Here is a 20,711-nt window from a genome sequence, read left to right on the forward strand (position 1 = left end):
AGGGGATCAAATACTTTTTCCCTCTCTGTACTACCTCAATCAGCTCGACTAACTGGTGCCTGTATATAGCTTCACTAAAATGTAACTTAGAAATTGCACTGTTGGTTAGAGCCTGTAAGTAAGCATTTCACTGTAAGGTCTACACATGTTGTATTCAGCACACGTGACAAATAATCTTTGATTTGACAGGCACAAGCACTCTTTCAATCATGCAGTCGCAAGATGAGTGTTTGAGATCAAAGCAAGCCGCGTTTGCACATTTGTTGATAATAATTGCTAGTGAGTTATGACCAGTTATAGCCCATTTTTGGTAAGCAATGAAAATCCTGGAAAGCCATGGTGTGTGCATCACCTGCGTGTGTGCCAGTGGGCTATTGCCAGATGAGAGAGAGACATTTTTGCAGCAAGTAAAATAATGATATACAACAGACTAAATAGATAGCCAATTAAAAAATGTGTGTAATTTGGCTAGTTATCTCGCTAGTGTAACTATTTAGCTATTACAATGCATTAATGTAATTGTCCTGTCTGATGTCCTAAAATAACTTTGCGCTGGCACTCGTGTATAACCACAAATGGCCAGCCAACACACAGTTGATGAATCCAATGCAGCATACTCCGATTGTAAAACCAACTCTCAAGTGCTCAAAATTGGCTTGGATTCTCCTCTATTCAATACAGGCCATGTAATTCTGACAAAGTAAAAAAATATTCTTAGAATAGCCTAATTGACAAGTAACTCATATGCTGTCAAGATCTCCCCTGAACACTGAATATTTTAACCTTACAAATAGATAAACATCTTAGTTAGCTACTTCACCCACTTTAGCAATTTGATCCCTGGTTCATTGAATGAGGGATTTTTTTTTTATAAAGACAAAGTATTTGGCTGTAATTGTAATGTTGTAAGGTGGCCAACTCTCATCCTGGAGAGTCCACGAGAGCTACTGGGTGTGCAGGCTTTTGCTCCAGCCCTGCTTGAACACACCACATTGTAAAAAAAATAAAAAAAATAACAGGACCTTGATAAGCTAAATCTGGGGTGTTTGAGCAGGGTTGGATAAAAATACTGCACATCAAGTAACTCTCCAGATGGAGGGTTGAAGGACCACGTGTTTTATACAGTAGCCTATCAGTGCATTATTTTACTTTTTAGGGGGTTAAGTGCCTTGCTCAAGGCCACAACGGCAGGAGTATCAGAGACCAGCAGCCTTCCATTGTCAATACCAGTGATAATAATGAAGGATATTTTGTGAAGTGGTTCCTTGTATCATACAACACAATTTTCAGTCATCTTTTGGCCCATGGTATTACAGACCTTTTTTGAATTGAGCTTTCAGACAAGTAAAAAAATCTGTCCAATTTACAAGTGGCTAAGAAAGTTAATGTCAGGCCCTGTTAAGGCAAAAATGAAAGGACAGTGGTTGGTAACGTGAACGTCTTGCAACCCAACGGTTGCGTGTTCGATAAGCATCATGGACAACTTTAGCTCATTAGCAACTTTGAAACTACTTACTACGTTTTAGCTACTTAGCATGTTAGCTAACCCTAACCCTTTTAACTAACTCCTAACCTTAACCCAAACCCCAACCCACGTTGGCAACAACAAATTGGAATGAGTAACATATCATACGTTTTGAAATTCGTGACATATTGTAGGAATTGCATTTCGTAACATATCATAAAAAATGGATGATGGACATCCATAAATTAATACATACCATATGAAACGTAACATATCAAACTAAACATAGTGTCTCGGATTTACTTACACTGATATAAAGATCGATCTCTATGGTTGATACACGAGTTTATAGTTCAGCTAACAACAGTTTCGGTTATTTCCGCCGATCTTCGATTCTATTCGTAAACTGATACGTTTGCATCTGTTTCGGATATGTTCGGGAGCTTTCGGCATGGTCGGTAACGGTCGTTGTGTTCAAATCTTCAGAGCTACTTCTGGCCTGGATACTGAACTAAGAAAGGAACTGAAGAAAGAGGGAAACAAAAAACAGTGGACGAGAGAAGGAGCCTGACAACGGAATGACGGTGCTGCAGGAACCTGTTCAGGTAACGAAGCAGTTTGCTATACCAAGAAGAGAACTGTCACATGCAGGACAAGAGGAATGTATTGTGGCCTGCATGGTTACCTCCCTACCAGAAAGGTCCACTACTGCTACACCGAGGCCTGAGAAGAAATGGTTTGGCCTAGCCAGCTAGCAGTCTCCGAATAGTTGCTTAGTTGTTAAAATCGATAAACTAGTGCCTGTTATTCAATATATACCACACAGGGGTACTCTTTAGAACGGCCACTGTCAGTCAGGTATACGAAATTAGATAGCGGTAGGTGCCAGCTAACTAGGTGCTCAGTCATTAGCCATATTTAGCTAGCGACATTAACTCGCTACTAGTTATGGAGCCTCAACATTTGTTTTGAAATTATCTGGTTAATGTTAGTAATCTAGTTAGCTACTGGAAAACTAGACTAACATAACTTGCTAACTTTAGCTAATTAACGTTACTAACTTAGACTATGACAGTAAAGTGAGTTTTTCAAATAACGTTATCTAAATTAACTAAAGTTAGTTAGCTAAACATTACAGCTGATCAGATTGATGATGGTTGACATTATTTCGATGTCATTCTCCCTGCAACATAACATTAGCTAACGCTAAAGTCGTTAAGCTAGCATCTAAGTTAGCTAGTATGTCGACCAAGGTGTAGGTTATTTCAGGTTGTATTGTAAATGGGCATTTTGACAGCTGAATTGAAAATGTTGAAAACCATTGGCTAGTTAGCTAACTACTCAGTGCTAGCTAGCTACATGGATAACTGCTGCCTGCATTGACATAGCGTTTGTTGAACATTTGATGCAGCTAGCTACTTGCCAGCTAGCTACCGTAACCTTAAACATCATCAGATCTGACATAGCCAAGTAACGTTACCTTAACTAACAGCCAAGTACCTCCATTTGAGTTGAGGTACTTAGCTAGACGTTACATTGCTAAGTTATCCTATGGCCACAGATGTTGGTATTGATATCGAACGATGAAATAACGATAGCTAAATGTTTGACACCACGAAAAACTGAAATTCGCCTAGACCAGTGAACCCCCTCAATTTTTTTTTTAAGATAGCATTGTCTGCCCGTCGAATGTAACTAGCTAATGGTTGTTTGCTGTGTCAACATTTCATAGCTATCTAGCTAACAGCCAGCCATAAGATTGAATCGTTTGCTATAATAAGCTGCAAGCTTTGTATTCAGAGAATGTATTATCAACGCATGTGCCATTGATTATTAGTGAGTTGTAAAGCTTGCTGTCAGAGCCACCACCAGATCAGACAATCATAGTAGGCTATGTGACAATATGTAGAGATGCAGATGTGTTTGTTTCTCTCCCTGTGTCTAGGCTGCTGTTTGGCATGCACTAAACCACTATGCCTACAGAGATGCCGTGTTCCTGGCCGAGAGACTATATGCTGAAGGTAATAAAATCTACCCCTCTTGTTTTAAGAAGCTCCTGTCCATGCTGCAGCACAGCTGAGCTCCTCCTCTTTCAGCTTAACATTACTGTGCAGACAACTGTACAGTTCCACCTGATTGCTTTAATCCACACATATACTTCTGAAATGTTTTGACATGATGGTGGCTTGTGGGGCCTGACCGACACATGCAAAACAGGTTTTAGAACACATTGTCATTTCTTATAGAATAGCCTGTAGGCTGTAGTTGCTTTAATGTGGAACGCAAAACACTGCAGTGGACTATTAGGCTATAGCGTAGACGTGAGTCGATCAAAATAACATGTCAAGTATGAACATTGGTCACATGCCAAAAGGAATCTAATGCTGTCAGTGCAAGTCTGAAAATGTCGGAGCCAAATTAATAACATTTATATTTATAACTCCTAGTCATCTGGGATTGTGCTTTTGGTGTTTGTGTGTGTGTCAGAGTATGTATCTGTATGTTAATTTAAGTGCAAATTATGCAAATGCATAATTTGGATGCATCTCTTATCCTCCTCACAGTGCATTCGGAGGAGGCCCTCTTTCTGTTAGCCACATGCTACTATCGTTCAGGAAAGGCCTACAAGGCATACCGCCTTCTCAAGGGGCACAGCTGCACAACGCCACAATGCAAATACCTCCTCGCCAAGTGCTGTGTGGAACTGAGCAAGTAAGGATGTTATTTTGTTTCTGGTGTTTTAGGTCTCATAGCTATGACATTGTGCATGCTTTGAATCCAGAGTGTCTGGATAGCTCCCTCCCTCTTTGACCCCTGTATGCTGACATCAGTGGTCCGGTCTTCTTCTCTTCCCAGGCTTGCAGAGGGAGAGCAGATCCTGACAGGGGGGGTCCTGAACAAACAGAAGAGCCAGGAGGATATCGTCACAGAGTTTGGAGACTCTGCCTGTTTCACATTGTCCCTATTGGGGCAAATCTATTGGTAGGATAACCATGTTCATTACTTCATTGTTGACCAATCTAAAGCATGTTCGGGAACGTTTTCAATTGAGAGTTGATTGCTTGTCTGCTAGCTATCACATAGCAATACCTAATGTTTTACTATGCAACTGAGTGATAGACGTTGCACCCTAGTGAAGAGGGTTGGGCGTAGCAGTGCCTTGATGTTTGTTTGTCGCGATGGACTCGTTTATTGTGTCCTGAAGGAAACCTTGTTAATTCAGCTTCCCATGGTGTTGCTAATGAATTAAAGGGAGCAGAAATTGAGAATTGGAGAGGAGGCATGTCTGTGAATGATACTTGGATGTTACCTTGGTCAATTCAAATGGACTATTTGAATGCATGAAGGGGCTGCAGCAGCCTCCTAAGCAGGGGATGTCCTTTTCTACAGAGATACTGTATTTAGAACATGATGTAAGCTCAACCAGTGGGCTAGAAAGTCCGAGCATTTAATTGTCACTTACTCATGAACATCATGTTACAATTTAGACATGCATGAACCACAATCAAAATGCTGTTGTCTCAATTTCTAAGGTTTAACCATCTCAGAAATCGGACTCTAAACAACAATGTGGTGTGCTGGTATATTTCACAGTGCTGTTGCATTATTACTGTGTGATGTCAGGAAAACCAATGTAGCGGTTAAGCAAAGGTAATTGGTCTGGTATCTAACATGTGTGACTGTAATACAACCATAAATGCCCAGTGAGTGGTTGTTTCCTCTTCTAAATTAGATTTGAGGTACAGGAACAAGCTAATCCTGACAAAGATATTAGCTGGAATGTTCTGAATTAGATTAACGTAACCGGGCGCAATGTGTTTTGTTGTGTGAGGCACGCACGTGCAATATCACCCACATGCGTCACTCAATATCGAGATCATTATTTTCTTCTTCCTTCTGTCTGTGCAGCAAAACGGATCGTCTGGCCAAAGGTTCTGAATGTTATCAGAAGAGCCTGAGTATGAATCCTTTCCTGTGGTCTCCCTTTGAGTCCCTCTGTCAGATCGGTGAGTCAGTCAATCAGCTGGGGTGGGTGGGTGGTAGGATAGTTAGTTATATAATGCATGTTAAGATGATAGAGTAGAATATGTATTTGCATTAACAATAGAGTTTGATTCACTTGTCATTGTAAGACAAACATGAGAAACACTGGTCCTAATCCCATGCATGATGGCAGATCCAAATCTAATTCCCTGACCGGTGCTCAGGCTCAAATCCACTCTTTTCCCTCCCCCCCTTTTCTTAAGCTGATTGTATTAACTTGTATCTTTGTTGTCAGGTGATCGTCCGGACCCAGAGCAGATCTTCAGACTGACATCCCTGCAGTTCTTTAGCGGTGGGAGTGGAGCCCCTCCCCTGTTCCCTATCAGCCCTGCCCACACACCAAGCCACAACATGCCCCACCGCCAGGTGGACACGGTGCTCATGGAGACGCCCCAGGACACTTTAGTACGTCCCTTCGACTCTCCCTCCCCCTGTCCATTTAAACCCAGTATTCCTGTTCATATTTTTCTAAGGCCAGGTTTGGCTCTCTTTACAATGATGGCTTGCATTCCATTGGTGCCAAGATGAGAGTGTTTGACCTGGTGTTTGGTCAGGGGTTGGGACTGAGGAAGAAGGTGATCTGTGAACACTAGGGCTGTAACAGTAAACTTATTCTTACTGAACTGTTTGGTACGGGGACCTCGGTTCGGTCCGCAATGTGAACCCAAATGTATATATATTTTTATATGTACACGGTATACACACTACCGTTCAAAAGTTTGAGTTCACAGAAATATCCTTGTTTTTGAAAGAAACACATTTTTTTTGTCTATTAAAAGAACATAAATTGATCAGAAATACAGTGTAGACATTGTTAATGTTGTAAATGACTATTGTAGCTGGAAACGGATGATTTAAAAAAAAAAAATGTTTACAAAAATTTAAAAAAGGAATATCTACATAGACGTACAGAGGCCCATTATCAGCAACCATCACTCCTGTGTTCCGATGGCACGTTGTGTTAGCTAATCCAAGTTTATCATTTTAAAAGGCTAATTGATCATTAGAAAACCCTTTTGCAATTTTGTTAGCACAGCTGAAAACTGTTGTCCTGATTAAAGAAGCAATAAAACTGGCCTTCTTTAGACTAGTTGAGTATCTAGAGCGTCAGTATTTGTGGCTTCGATTACAGGCTCAAAATGGCTAGAAACAAAATACTTTCTTCTGAAACTCGTCAGTCTATTCTTGTTCTGAGAAATGAAGGCTATTCCATGCAAGAAATTGGCAAGAAACTGAAGATCTCGTATAACGTTGTGTACCTCTCCCTTCACAGAACAGCGCAAACTGGCTCTAACCAGAATAGAAAGGGGAGTGGGATGCCCCGGTGCACAACTAAGCAAGAGGACAAGTACATTAGAGTGTCTAGTTTGAGAAACAGACGCCTCAAGTCCTCAACTGGCAGCTTCATTAAATAGTACCCGCAAAACACCAGTCTCAATGTCAACAGTGAAGAGGCGATTCCGGGATGCTGGCCTTCTAGATAGAGTTTCAAAGAAAAAGACACAATGTAGATTTTCCATAAAAAATCATCCGTTTCCAGCTACAATAGTAATTTACTGTATTGCTGATCAATTTTATGTTATTTTAATGTGAAAAAAAAGTGATTTTCTTTAAAAAACACGGACATTTCTAAGTGACCCCAAACTTTTGAACGTTAGTGAATATACACAAACAGTACCAGTCAAATTTGGACACCTACTTATTCAAGGGTTTTTCTATACTATGAAGTAACACATGTGTAATCAAGTAGAAACCAAAAAAGTGTTAAACAAATCAAAATATATTTGAGATTCTTTAATGTAGTGCCTTAGACCGCTGTGCCACTCGGGAGGCCCCAGGACCTCCAATTTTTGAGTGAACCTGAAAAATGGGATAAATCTGAAACCTGGAAAAACTAAATGAAACCAGACAAAAAAATAAAACAGATTTTATAGGGCCCTACATTATATGGCTCATGATCTATTCCTGGGTTAGTTTGACATCTTTTGCCAATACTAAAATTATCTACAGTAACGTTTGGCATTTAATTTTCCGCTGTACTGAATAGTGACCCAAAAACCGCAATATGTACTGAACCGTGGGTTTGGTGAACCGTTACACCCCTAATGAACGCTTTATGATAAATTGCACTTCACAAGCAAAGACCACAGTTCTTTGTAATAACCTGCCTATCCAAATGTGCAATGAAGAACTGACAACTGCTGTCTCGTTCCCTTTCCCTCCCCTGTAGGAATTAAACAGACTGAACCTGGAGTCTTCCAACTCTAAGTACTCGTCTCTGAACACAGACTCCACCATGTCCTACATCGACTCGTCCGTCATCTCCCCGGACACTGTAGGGCCTCTGGGTACAGGCGGCTCCCTGCTATCCAAACAAGTGCAGAACAAACCCAAGAGTGGGCGCAGTCTACTGGGGGGACCGGCAGCACTCAGCCCCCTAACACCCAGGTACTGGTGGTCTCACCCCGTACACACACATAAGATGTTTTTTTCAGTAGAGGCTCTATTACATGTGTTAGGCTGTTTTATTATAAGTGAATAGATAACGCGTGCCTGTGTCAATCTGCTCATAAGTGTCGTGTGGCACTGTATTTTGAGTGGTGTGTATTCCCTGTGTGTTGAGGCACTCCCACATGTTTCCTTCTTTGACTACTTTTACAGTGTTATTATGTAGGGTGTCCACCCACTCTGCCCAGAGTGGGTAAAAATGCACTTTGGTGATTCAATTTCACTTCCTTATGTTTATAAAATACATTTGACCAAGACAAATATGATTATTCATGTTCTAAATCTTTCAGTGGGGTCTTTTAACATATCAAAAAAGTCAAATTTTGTAACCAAATACATCCGTTAATAAGCACTAAGCTTTGTTGACATAGCGGTGCAGGTTTCTTATAACTTTTAAGGATTTAGCATTTTGTGGTTGTCTTCAAAGTTGTTTCCGCGGGTCGCAAAAAGCTAAATTAGCATGACACGAGCTGAATTAAATGTAAAAGACTTTGAAGATAAAAGCTTGGTACACACTCAATGCTCTGTTGACATTTCACAGAGATGCGTTTGTTTTTGTGAAATCTTTGAAGTAGAGCAGGAATTTCACATTAATACGAAAAGTTTATACCAAAAACATGAAAGCATTACATATGTCAAAATCGATATCTATCTTACCTCTATATTGTTTTATGTCCTGCGGATTTTATAAGAAAGATGTTGAGTTAAACGGTGAACTTGTCAGTTTGCCTTATTAATTCTCGCACAGCATCCAGCCTAGCAGAATATTTTCCAGTATTTTGACCACGTCTCTGGCCTCCATTGATTTAGTCATCCTACAAGGGTGAAAACTCTAACATTTGAATGGATTATGATAGAGACATGAGATTTGGAGCATTGTTTTTTTTTAGGAGTATCTGCCCAATTTAATGTTATTTTACCCATTGGTCAAAATATGCTTTTTTTTTTATTGGACACCTTACATTATAGAGGCATATGCATTGGCACTCTCCTCAGAACATTATTATATTGTCAGCGATCACTCCGCTAGTAATTTGTCCATGGCTTTGAAAATTGTAGTCAAGTAACATTATTTAGGTTATAATTTGATATTGTGCACTTGGCTGCAGTACATACTGGTCTCGCATTCATCCTCCAACTCCATTGTCCACTAGCCTGTAATTAGGGAGACTGTAATGATAACTGGCTTCAGAGGACGTCTTGATTACTGCTTTTCCTCTGTCCTCTACGACGGTTTTGTTCTGTGAGGGCTTTTCTACCTGCATTACAAGCTTCTCTGGTACTGCAACTGAATGTAAATGGCCTCCATGGGGACTTCTGGATGATAGGCTAAATTATACAGAGCTGAATAAGTCAACAATGTAGATGAGAAATACTGAGAATCCATTTGAATGATCTTATTCCCAGTTTTGGAATCTTGCCCCTGGAGCCCAGCCCAGGGGACCCCTTGTATCTGCAGAACTACTCTCACAGTGGCTCGGGGATGGAGCCACCCCCTCCCGGAGTCCCACCAAAGAAGGTACGCACGCGTCATTGCTATAATGAAGACAACACGCCAACCGCTATGTGGTTCTCCTATTTGGAGCGTTGATCGAAGAGCAACACACTGTGTGTAAAAATCGTTCTATGCACGCTGAATAGAAAACATTTCAACTTCAAAGGAGATTCCTTTAATTTCAGTGACGGATTCAACAATGGAGGTCAACGATGTTTTGTTGGACATTAAAAAAAAATAGCTTGTTCCCACTTTTCCTTCTTCAGTCTGTAGCGAGAATCAGTCAGCCGGGGACGAAGTCGGTGTTTGCACAGAGTGGCAACAGCAGGGAGATCATCCCTATCCCCTTCAACCAGACTCAGACCACTGCCCCCCCACAGACCAGGTATGTGCTCATTAAAAGGCCCATATGGACCCATGTTTACAGTATGGAAATGCAGAGATATTGCCAAAAAAGACAGCTGTCCTCACAATACTTGTTTATTTTCAGTGAGAATTCATGCAGAGTGAAATTGTGTAAATGTTATGAAATTGTGGTCCATACTTGTTTTGAGTCAAGTGTTGTGCTTTAAAATTCAAACACTGCAGCATTTCATGGCGTTGGTGTTCTCTGTGCTAGTGGTTGTCTAAGTGTGAAGACCTGATGACCATTGTTGTGCTCTGTTTGTCTGTGCCTACTGTAGTACTACGCCTCAAGTGCTGAGCCCCACAATCGCTGCTCCTCCCAACGTGCAGCCCAGACGCAGCTCCAGACTCTTCACCAGTGCCAGCTCTACTGCCAAGGTAACGTAGCAGAGACTACTTGGGAATTTTACAATTAAAAAAAATAATTCAAATGAGATGATATGGCAAGTGACACTTTGCTTCTTGAAAGTCCAATATCTTGAAAACTTGACTGCTGATATGCAATATGTTATGGGACTAATGAAGCAAATACCAAAATATAGTTTGAGTTGATTTTTCCTTTAACTTCTTGGGGCTATTTGGGACGTTAGCGTGCCACCCGTGGCGCACCCTATCAACAGCAGGTGCATGTCAAGAGCGGCAAATTTGAAACCTAATAAATGTCAAAATTCAAGTTTTTCAAACATACAACTATCTGACACCCTTTGAAAGATAAACATCTCCTTAATCTAACCACGTTGTCCGATTTCAAAAAGGTTTTACGGGGAAAGCATAAAGTTAGGTTATGTTAGGAGAGTACATTGACAATAGCTGTGTGTACTGTATTGTCAATTCAAAGACAGGCGTCACCAAAACCATAAAATCAGCTAAAATTATGCACTAACCTTTTACAATCTCCATCAGATGACACTCCTAGGACATTATGTTAGACAATGCATGCATTTTTAGTTCTATCAAGTTCATATTTATATCTAAAAACAGCGTTTTACTATGGCGTTGATGTTCAGGAAATCGTTTCCCTCCAATACCGGCAGTCAAGTCATGACAAAATAATTAATTAATATTAGAAAACATTGGTAAAATATTATATTGTCATTCAAAGAATTATAGATTTACATCTCTTGAACGCAATGGACTTGCCAGATTTAAAATTAACCTTACTGGGAAATCACACTTTGCAATAATCTGAGCACTGCGCCCAGAAAAATACGCATTGCGATACAGACTAACCGCCATGTTGGAGAGATCTAAAATCGAAAATACTATGTAAATAATCCATTACCTTTGATTCTCTTCATCAGATGTCACTTCCAAAGAATCCCAGGTCCATAACGAATGTAGTTTTGTTCAAAAAAGCTCATCATTTATGTCCAAAAACCTCCGTGTTGTTAGCACATGATCTAAGCCAGCCGGACTTCACTTCACGAACGGAAAAAATATATTTACGTTCGTTCAAACATGTCAAACGTTGTATCGCATAAATCATTAGGGCCTTTTTTAACCAGAACATGAATAAAATTCAAGGCGGACCATTGGGTTCTCTTTTAAAACGTTTCGGAATGAGAGTACCCACCATCAACTCGTGCGCAAGGTGTCTAATTGGCCATCACCGTTCCAAGGCTCTTCTTCAGTCAGATCTCAGAGTAGAAGACTCAAAACACTTTGTAAAGGCTGGGGACATCTTGTGGAAGCAATAGGAAGTGCCAAAACATTCCTCAGCCCCTTTGTTTTTCAATGGTATAGGCTTAAAGTCAATTCAACACATCAGGTATCCACTTCCTGTCAGAATCTGTCTCAGGGTTTTGCCTGCCAAATGAGTTCTGTTATACTCACAGACACCATTCAAACAGTTTTAGAAACTTTAGGGTGTTTTCTATCCATATATAATAAGTATTTGCATATTGTAGTTACTGGGTAGGATTAGTAACCAGATTAAATCGGGTACATTTTTTTATCCAGCCGTGAAAATACTGCCCCCTATACCCTAACAGGTTAAACATATAACCAAATACTGGAATTGAGATGGACAGTAGGATTTGTGGTGCATCTTTTGAACCAGGAAAACAAAAACATCAGTTCGCTCTTAAGTCTAGCATTTTAAGTAGTGTTATATTTATGAGCAGAGATTGCATTTTATATGTATTATTTTGTTCTATATAGAATAGAGGTTGGCACAAAACAGACTGGCACTGGGCTGTGCTGCTGAGATTCTTGGCAAAGATATTATTTTTTCTCTTTTTCCTATTACCAAATATCAAAAGTGGGGGGGGGGGCAGACATGGTTCTGACGTTAGCAGATGTCTTTGAGATGCTGAACACAAACAAACATTCCTCAACAGGAGAATAGCAAGAAGCTGAAAATGAAATTCCCCACCAAAATCCCCAACCGGAAGACCAAGTCAAAAATGGGCAAGGGAGGCATCACCCCATCCAATCTGAACGAGAGCATTGAGATCCTCAAGCTGGACTCGTCCATGACAGAGGGGAAAGTCAGTATGGGCTCTCCTCAGTTCCAGGTCTTCAGTCTGCAGAAGGCTGCTGCAGGTGAGCTGGGACACTGTTAGAATTAACTCACACTTTGACTCTGTCTTCTTTGCCTGACCATATCAAGATGTTGAGGTGAGATGTAGGGATACACTGCCATTAAAAACAAATTATGTCAATGTAATGCAGTAGTTTTCTGAATTTTTGTAAAAATTAAGTTGCTGTTAGAATTGTACTACATTTCTATAGTCTTATTAGCCACCTTGTCATACAATGTCCTTACAAAGATGCCATCACAAGTCCATATCTCCAAACCCCTCTTTTCCCTCTGTGTTCCAGATGGCCTGATGTCGCTGATGCGAGACATCGGCCGGGGGTACCTGGCCCTCTGCTCTTACAATTGTAAGGAGGCCATCAGCATCCTGAGCCAGCTGCCCTCCCATCACTACAACACAGGGTGGGTCCTGGGACAGATCGGCAGGGCCCACTTTGAGCTGGCCGAATACATGCAGGTAAGGGAGAGCCTTCTTTTGCTAGGTTCATCTTTCATACCTAAAACAGGGATTGTGGGCATCTGAAGCTAGATGTGCTCCTGTCCTTACTACCATTTCACAGGGTTAAGACTGTCAAATGGATGCAAAGAGTGGTCGATGGCTGTGTATGGTGGCTTTTGCTTCTTCTCAATAACTCGATTAGAAACTTTTCTCACTATTCGCCTCCTGTCCCCTCCCTGCAGGCGGAGAGGATCTTCTCAGAGGTGCGGCGCATCGAGAGCTACCGGGTGGAGGGCATGGAGATTTACTCCACCACCCTTTGGCACTTGCAGAAGGACGTGGCCTTGTCGGCCCTGTCCAAAGACCTCACCGACATGGACAAGAATTCACCAGAGGTACGTAGTTAACTAACACACTGGGACAAACAGTTGCATGTACCGTATCCACATGTCTAGTCCTGGACTAAAAAGTACATTCAATTGAGACTTTTCCATTGGGAAATGCTTACAAGTGATTCTGTCTTGGAGTATGGTTGCCTTAATTTAAAAGATCCATATTTTTGCTCCTTCCGCTCCTCTTCTATTCCTTCCCTCCTCCCCAACTCTCTCTTTGTCCCCTTAGGCATGGTGCGTGGCTGGTAACTGTTTCAGTCTGCAGAGGGAGCATGACATAGCCATTAAGTTCTTTCAGCGTGCCATCCAGGTGAACCCGGGCTTTGCCTATGCCTACACGCTGCTAGGCCATGAGTTTGTCCTCACAGAAGAGCTGGAGAAGGCTCTGGCCTGCTTCCGTAACGCCATCAGAGTCAACACACGCCACTACAATGCCTGGTGAGTTAGTGCACAACCTTGTAGTGATAGTGGATGTGACAAAATCTGAATTACAATCGTAATAGATGTGAAAATGCTCTATTATGGTTGAGAATGAAACGACTGAACAAATGAACAACGAAACAGCACAGCAAGTAATTGAAAGAAATAGGTTTTGATTATGTTTTACTGGTAATTGGGACATGCGTAAATACCAACAAAATAACTTTTTGGTCTATGTGTGTGTTTTTCAACTATTTAACTGTACTAAAATGCTTAAAAGACCGCTAAAATTGTAAATGTCGGTATCAGGTTTTTTGGCATGGAAAATATCGGATATCTGTATCAGCCAAAAATGTAATATCGGTGCATCCCTATAATTCACCAATACATTTCTTGGTAATCCAAAAAATATCAGGTTTTAAAATCACAGCTGGCCTGTTACATTGTTTGCTGCCTCCATTCGTGATGCATTTTTTCAGTTTCAATGACTCAATATAAAAACGGATGAATGTAACAAAAGTTGGGAATGTCAATACAATCAAACTAGCAAGGGAATGATCACAAGTCAGTCATAATGTGGCTAATAGGCTAGCATATCTTTTTATGTAGCAAGCTAAAAACTTGGAGCCTAATGCTAGCTAGCAGGATGTCATGCCATTGGAGGAGTGTGTTACTCCCCCCCTCATATCGTTTTTCGGTGGCTATACAAAGCTAGAGATGCAGGTGTCATTTGGTTAGCTAGCAAGAACTTGAACGACTGTTAAACAGTTAGCCAGAGTGAATTTGCGAATGCAAAAGAGATGCTATCTATTCTGATTTCAGAGCACTCTCGTCTGAGTGTGCCAGAGCGCAGAACAACTGATACATTTTTCGAACGCACAACACCTGCTGAATATGACCGATGTCAGTAAACATAGGCAAAAAAAGTAATAGTTAGTCAAGAATGCTCTAGATAACATGTAACTAGCTCTTCTACGGCAAGTAAAATGGTCAGTGAGGTTCTCTCACATTTGTGTCTGGAAGTAGCTAGTTAGCAAACTAGCCAACTTTAGCCAGTTAGCTTAGGTGCTTGGTTGGGACAAGCATGCATTGGCAGGCAAGCTGCAGAAGGACGAGGCTATAATTCCCCATTGTTTAGCTGAAAAAGTTTGAGAGTGTTTATCTAATGTTCCTTCGTTAGATTTTATCTCATCTTGCTCTGGCTAGCATTAGTTGTTGGGTCTTGTTGATGTGCATAACTGAGGGAGAGCGCCTACCTTTTCATGGTTGTTTGATCAATAGAAATGTAAAGTTCTCAAATGTAAGAGAACTCCCGTGTCGTTTACATATTTGCAGAAATCCATTCGGGTGTAATTTGTGGCTTTTGGCGAATGTGTTCTAATGATCTAAAGTTGAGCTGTTACAACTGCCTGTAAACACAGTCCAGTTCAAAGTGAATGATTGCAGGCCCATGTAGCAAATGGCATGATTATTTAAAGGTCTACTGTAGCTCTGATTGGCTATAGCGCACCGGTCTGTGTAGACTCCGGTCCTGGACAAGACATGTTTTTATTCATTTTTATTAACTGCAGGGACTATTAATTGTCCAAATGCACGGCCGCTTTCCCACTTTATATTGCTATAGAATTTTCACAAATGCCTTAGTGTACGTAATTCCCAAACATTCTAAGAATTTATGAAACGTGAAAATGACCAGCGGTTGCTTGTCAGAATTTAAGTGTCATCCTTCCTAGTGTGTGTGTATATGAACAGATTTGTATACGATTTTATGTTGCTAAAATGCTGTCAGTTCCACTTTAAATGCAACACTGTTTCTCACAAGTTATTTTCAAAGAGTTGGCTAACAGCAAGCGCGCTACAATAAAACTTATTGTTGAAAGTTATTCTTGAAAAGGGAGAAGCTAACAAATTAGCAACAACATCGTCTTTGATAACACCTGCTGCAGCCGCTGCAAACTAGCCAACAACAAAAGCCAGCTAGCTAGACCGTGGGAAAACTACTGCTCGCTATTGCGCAGTGACCTGTCGGCCTTCAAAAGTGCAGAAGTTTCCATATGTTTTTGTAAAAAAACGGTCCCACTCATTAAGTCAATGTGATTGGTTGATTTCATTGTCACTCCAAAATTTTGCCCTATTACAGTTGAATAGCAGAAGCCTTTTTCTAGCTTCTGATGGCCTAGCCAATGGCTGACTTAGCTAGGTAGATTTATCTCCCCAGAGACCAGCAAAGAAATCCTGATTGGCAAATTTTTTTCTCTGCAGCGTTAACCTTTTCTTTCCAACAAAAACTGAAGAGATTAAATCAAACTACATTGAAAATAATAGAATTAGCATTATTATAATTATTATTTTATAAATCCTTAGCCTGTAGAAGGCCCATTGTTCCCCACTGTGTTTGGGTTAGTAATAATTTGTAGATTGGCTCTATTTTCCCCCAGTGTGCATTTTTTCACTATTCTGAATATCTAAAGATTCCATATGTTCTGAAATATGAACACAGAAATACTGGACATTTTGAACTCTTATGGTGGGGATTTGACAAACTCGCATTTTTCTGGTCTTGACTATGTCTCGGACCCTAGGTCCCCCTCCCGGTCTCGACCCGGTCTCCCCCCCCCCCCCCCCCCCCTTCCATTCTTGGTCTTGAATCGGTCTCGCTTGAGGTGTTCTCGAACACAGCACTGTATTACCTTAATGCAGATTAATAATCTGAAGTCTCAGTAAGGAATTAAAGCTAAAACGTCATTTCGATATTAGTGAATAATTCAGGATTATGGGAGACACTTGTTATCTCACCTCTCTCTCTCTCCTCTCTCCATCTCTCTTTCTATCCCTCCATCTCCAGGTATGGCTTGGGGATGATCTACTATAAGCAGGAGAAGTTCAACCTGGCAGAGATTCACTTCAAGAAGGCACTTAGCATCAACCCTCAGAGCTCTGTGCTCCTCTGCCACATCGGAGTGGTGAGTGGCCCGCTACACTCACTCTTTCAGCTCACTCAGTCTGTCAGGGCACTTCAAGACATTATATGGTGAATTTTTTTTATTTTTTTTATTTTTTTTAAACCATATTTATGTTTTCGAAAAACACTTTATAAATCATATGTATTATTGTTACTATTTTCAAAGCCTGTAGTATTTTACATTTGGTACTTGAGTCATATTTCTCCAATGTTCTTTATGGCACACTAACATGCTCCATGTTTCCTGTTGTTTCCACACAGGTTCAGCATGCACTGAAGAAGTCTGACCATGCTTTAGAAACCCTGAATAGAGCGATCAACATAGACCCCAAGAACCCTCTATGCAAATTCCACAGGGCCTCCATCCTCTTCGCTAATGAAAAGTACAAGGTAGGTCCATATGGCATTTCACAAGCGAACACGGACTAACCTACTTTTCAGCACAATTCCTCTTCTTCCATATTAATATTATCATTGTTCACTGTATTTTCTATTGGTTAAGTCTAAGCAAACAGTTTTGTGTTCCCTTTTCAGGCGGCTCTTCAAGAGCTTGAAGAGCTGAAACAAATAGTGCCCAAAGAGTCCCTTGTTTACTTTTTAATAGGAAAGGTAAGCAAATGTAAACTTTTATTTTCTTTGTGGGGATTACGAGGAAAGGAGCCAACCATAAGTGAAGAATTGACTGTCACTTTGATATTCGTACTCAATAATAGACCACTTTACACTCACCTCTAAAATCTCATATAGTCTGACTTTGTGCAATGGACTAAATAGCTATGAGATGTTTATGACATCAAATTTTATTCGTCACATGCGCCGAATATAACAGGTGTAGTGTAGACCTTACCGTGAAATGCTTACTCACGAGCCCTTAACCAACAATGCAGAGTTTTTAAAAAGTAAGAAACATTTGCTAAATAAACTAGGAGAAATAGTAACCCAATAAAATAACAATAATGAGGCTATATACAATGGGTACTGGTACCGAGTCAATGTGCAGGGGTACGGGTAAGTTGAGGTAATTGTGGCAATATGTAAATGTAGGTAGTGGTTTAGTGACATATTTCCTAGTTTACGAATGTATTCATATGGATGGTGTGTCCTGCTCTAATCATGCTTTCTTCCCTATTGCTCCCCTCAGGTGTATAAGAAGCTGGGCCAGACCCACTTGGCATTGATGAATTTCTCCTGGGCCATGGACCTGGATCCCAAAGGAGCCAACAATCAGATCAAAGAGGCCATAGACAAGAGGTACCTCCCTGACGACGAGGAGCCTGTCACTGAGGACTACCCTTATGACTCAGGTACAACCACTGTAACTGCCATGACCGACTGACACATGGCTATGACCATTTAGTTCCCTGTTAATGATGGCAATGACCTGTACATTTGTTATGAGTTGCATCATTTATGAATGCAAAATATTTGACAGCCTTAAAATTAAACATTGAGTACTAGTAGTAAATAATTGAGTCAATATACGTCCGAATTTGAATAGTATATGTGAAACACTCCAGAAAGGTGTAGCCAAGTGGCCTACCACTAAAGTACATATCTTAGGGCGAGAATGCCAATATGGTTAGGTTTCTGTCTCTGTCTGTTACTTCAAGAAGGAAGCTGAAAAGTGCCACTGTCAGGAGCCATGCTTTGACCTCTAACCGCCACCTTGTCCCCAGCAGCTGAGGTGGAGGAGTCGCAGGAGAGCAGTATGACCGACGCAGACGACACGCAGCTCCATACCGCTGAGAGCGACGAGGTCCTGTAACTCCCCTACCCCTCCACCCCGACCCCTCTTTTGGACTTAAACCATGCCAATCTGGAGCCAACCTCTGGACTCCAGTATTAAAGAGGAAGAGGAAAAAAAGGAAAACAAGGAAAACAAACTGCTGCTAATACAGTACCTCTGATTTATTTTCATCATCTGCTATTTCTTGGTTTCGTTTTCTTCTACCCCTACACACACCACTACCATCCTCGTCCTTCTCCTGTCATGCCTTAGTCCTCACTGGCTTATCATTCTCGTCGGCTCCCATGCAGCCATGTGTGGACGTTTTTTTTTTTTTTTCGTTTCTGGTTTGTTTTTCCTAGAATACCTCATCAGCACCACATCGCCCCATCAGTGCTGATTTTGAATGTCCTGCCCATCATCATTGAAAGACATCACTTTCGCTTCTTTTAGGTTTGGAGCGCTGCGCTCATGCCCACGGAAGAAGAATAAACAACAAACATTCATGGAAGTTCCTGTCTTAATGTTTCGTTTTTTTATGTTCTTTTTATCAGCTTTACTCTGAATAAACACTTGTGTTATAGCCTGTAACTCTTTGGTTCCTCTCTCCTGATTGGTCTGTGAGTAAATGTATGGGAGAGAAATGAGGTCAAGCACATTTCTCGCCTTTTCTCCAGGCGTTGATGTCCAATGTGTTCCAACCATGGTTATGGCCCGGCAAGTTTCAGCTAAAGCAGACAGATAATATCTCCTACTTGATCTAGCAATGACAGATATCTCGATCACAGATGTATAAATAAAAGTGACATTTAACCATGTTTGTTTTAGAAGTGCCTCTTATTGACAACGATATGAGAAGCCAGTGGTTCATCAACCTGTCAACAAGATTTGATGTGCAGTTCTTTTTGAGGTGATTCATCATGAAATACTTCTAGAAACAAATGTGCTAAAATATGATAATCATCCACAGGTTTAGCCTGAGTGTCAGTCTGTTTGAGCTATCATGCCAACTACTTGTCATTCGTCGTACCAAACATATTCGGCTTGACAATTACATTAATGGAGTTGGAAAGAGCACAAACTGATCTGGCACAAGCCTACCACAGGTTGGTCCTCACTGACCACATTAATACAAGGTATGATGACGGGGATTAAATGCCCAGTTTCAATATTTGGATGCATGTGGTCTAGAATTAGTCACCCAAACATCCAAATGCGTGTTTGGGGAATTCAGCATTGATTCTGTGTGTATGTATACAATGTTTCTTAATGTGCTTCTTAACATACAGTTGGGAAAGTAATCTCAGTGCCACATTCAGAAATATTGCCCCATATCAAGGAGTTGAAATGCCTTTCCTAAAGTTTTGGTCCTTTTTTTTCTAAGGCAAACAACTTAATTTCTCTGCACAGCCAGGTCAAAATATTATGTTCTCATTTTGCAAGTGCGTCGGGGTCTTAAAATGTGTTCTGTCTTTGGGGATAATGTCTGTTCATGTATATATGTGCTATTAATTTTAAGGATATTTGAGATTATAGAATAAACTACTTTAAACATGACCTCTATTTGACTGCCTTGTACTCCCCCAAAATGTGATGTCAATAAATGTAAGACTTGTTGGCTGCGTCTGCCTACAAACACCTGATAAGACAGTAAATGTAAGACTTGTTGGCTGCGTATGCCTTTACAAACACCTGATAAGACAATGTATCTTAGTAGATGCTGATCAGAGTAAATTGGACAATGATTGGGGGACTGAACAACAGTTTATAGCCTAGTTTAAATTAAGTATGGATTTATATCACAAGTCTCAATTAATTGCATTGAGAACACTAATGATTAGTTCATGATTTATAAGTGGGGGGAAACCAGTATTGTTTCAGGACAGGAGATGAAGATAACTCAGCGGTTCTGACAGCAGTGGGAGGATATTTCCACAATTGAGGACCTGGATCAGAAGAACTGGGAAGAGCATCTGTTGTATCCTTGCCCTCACTGACATACCAGGACATTGCATCTGACGTATCCTTGCAGTCACTTCCATAGCAGGACATTGCATCTGATGCAAGCAGGAACTTGGAGCCAGTGTATGGAGTTTAGAAGGTTATTTTAAGGTTAGTCTTATCATTTAGAAGGACAGAAAGACCTCTGCAAGTGGGGCATGACATTAACTGACAATACACCTAGTCGGTTTCAGGTCCTCGACAACTGGGCCACTCCACATACAACCACATTGGCTAGCACCATTATCTCTGTATAATGCAATTTTAGTCCTGCAATGTAATATTACACACTACAGCAGCCTGAAGAAAAGCCCC

The 20,711-nt window shown here is 40.8% G+C and overlaps 1 protein-coding gene across 2 annotated transcripts; it reads left to right on the forward strand.

The window, feature by feature from the left end:
- Positions 1–1,864: 1,864 nt before the first annotated feature.
- cdc27 (cell division cycle 27) lies at positions 1,865–19,952 on the forward strand. Of its 2 annotated transcripts, none has more exons than XM_029727340.1 (19): positions 1,865–2,070; positions 3,411–3,486; positions 4,030–4,177; positions 4,322–4,447; positions 5,375–5,472; positions 5,745–5,914; positions 7,740–7,957; positions 9,425–9,536; positions 9,779–9,897; positions 10,196–10,295; positions 12,257–12,461; positions 12,741–12,913; positions 13,138–13,290; positions 13,517–13,725; positions 16,553–16,670; positions 16,931–17,059; positions 17,204–17,278; positions 17,811–17,973; positions 18,346–19,952. In XM_029727340.1, exons 1-19 carry the CDS (start codon positions 2,044–2,046, stop codon positions 18,432–18,434), a joined length of 2,508 nt encoding a protein of 835 aa, XP_029583200.1. In that variant the 5' UTR covers positions 1,865–2,043; the 3' UTR covers positions 18,435–19,952. The 2 variants fall into 2 exon arrangements, with proteins under 2 accessions (XP_029583200.1, XP_029583201.1); XM_029727341.1 differs by having other exon boundaries at positions 18,349–18,480.
- Positions 19,953–20,711: the final 759 nt, after the last annotated feature.

The sequence above is a fragment of the Salmo trutta genome, chromosome 32 (genome assembly GCF_901001165.1).
Source record: "Salmo trutta chromosome 32, fSalTru1.1, whole genome shotgun sequence".
NCBI lineage: Eukaryota > Metazoa > Chordata > Actinopteri > Salmoniformes > Salmonidae > Salmo > Salmo trutta.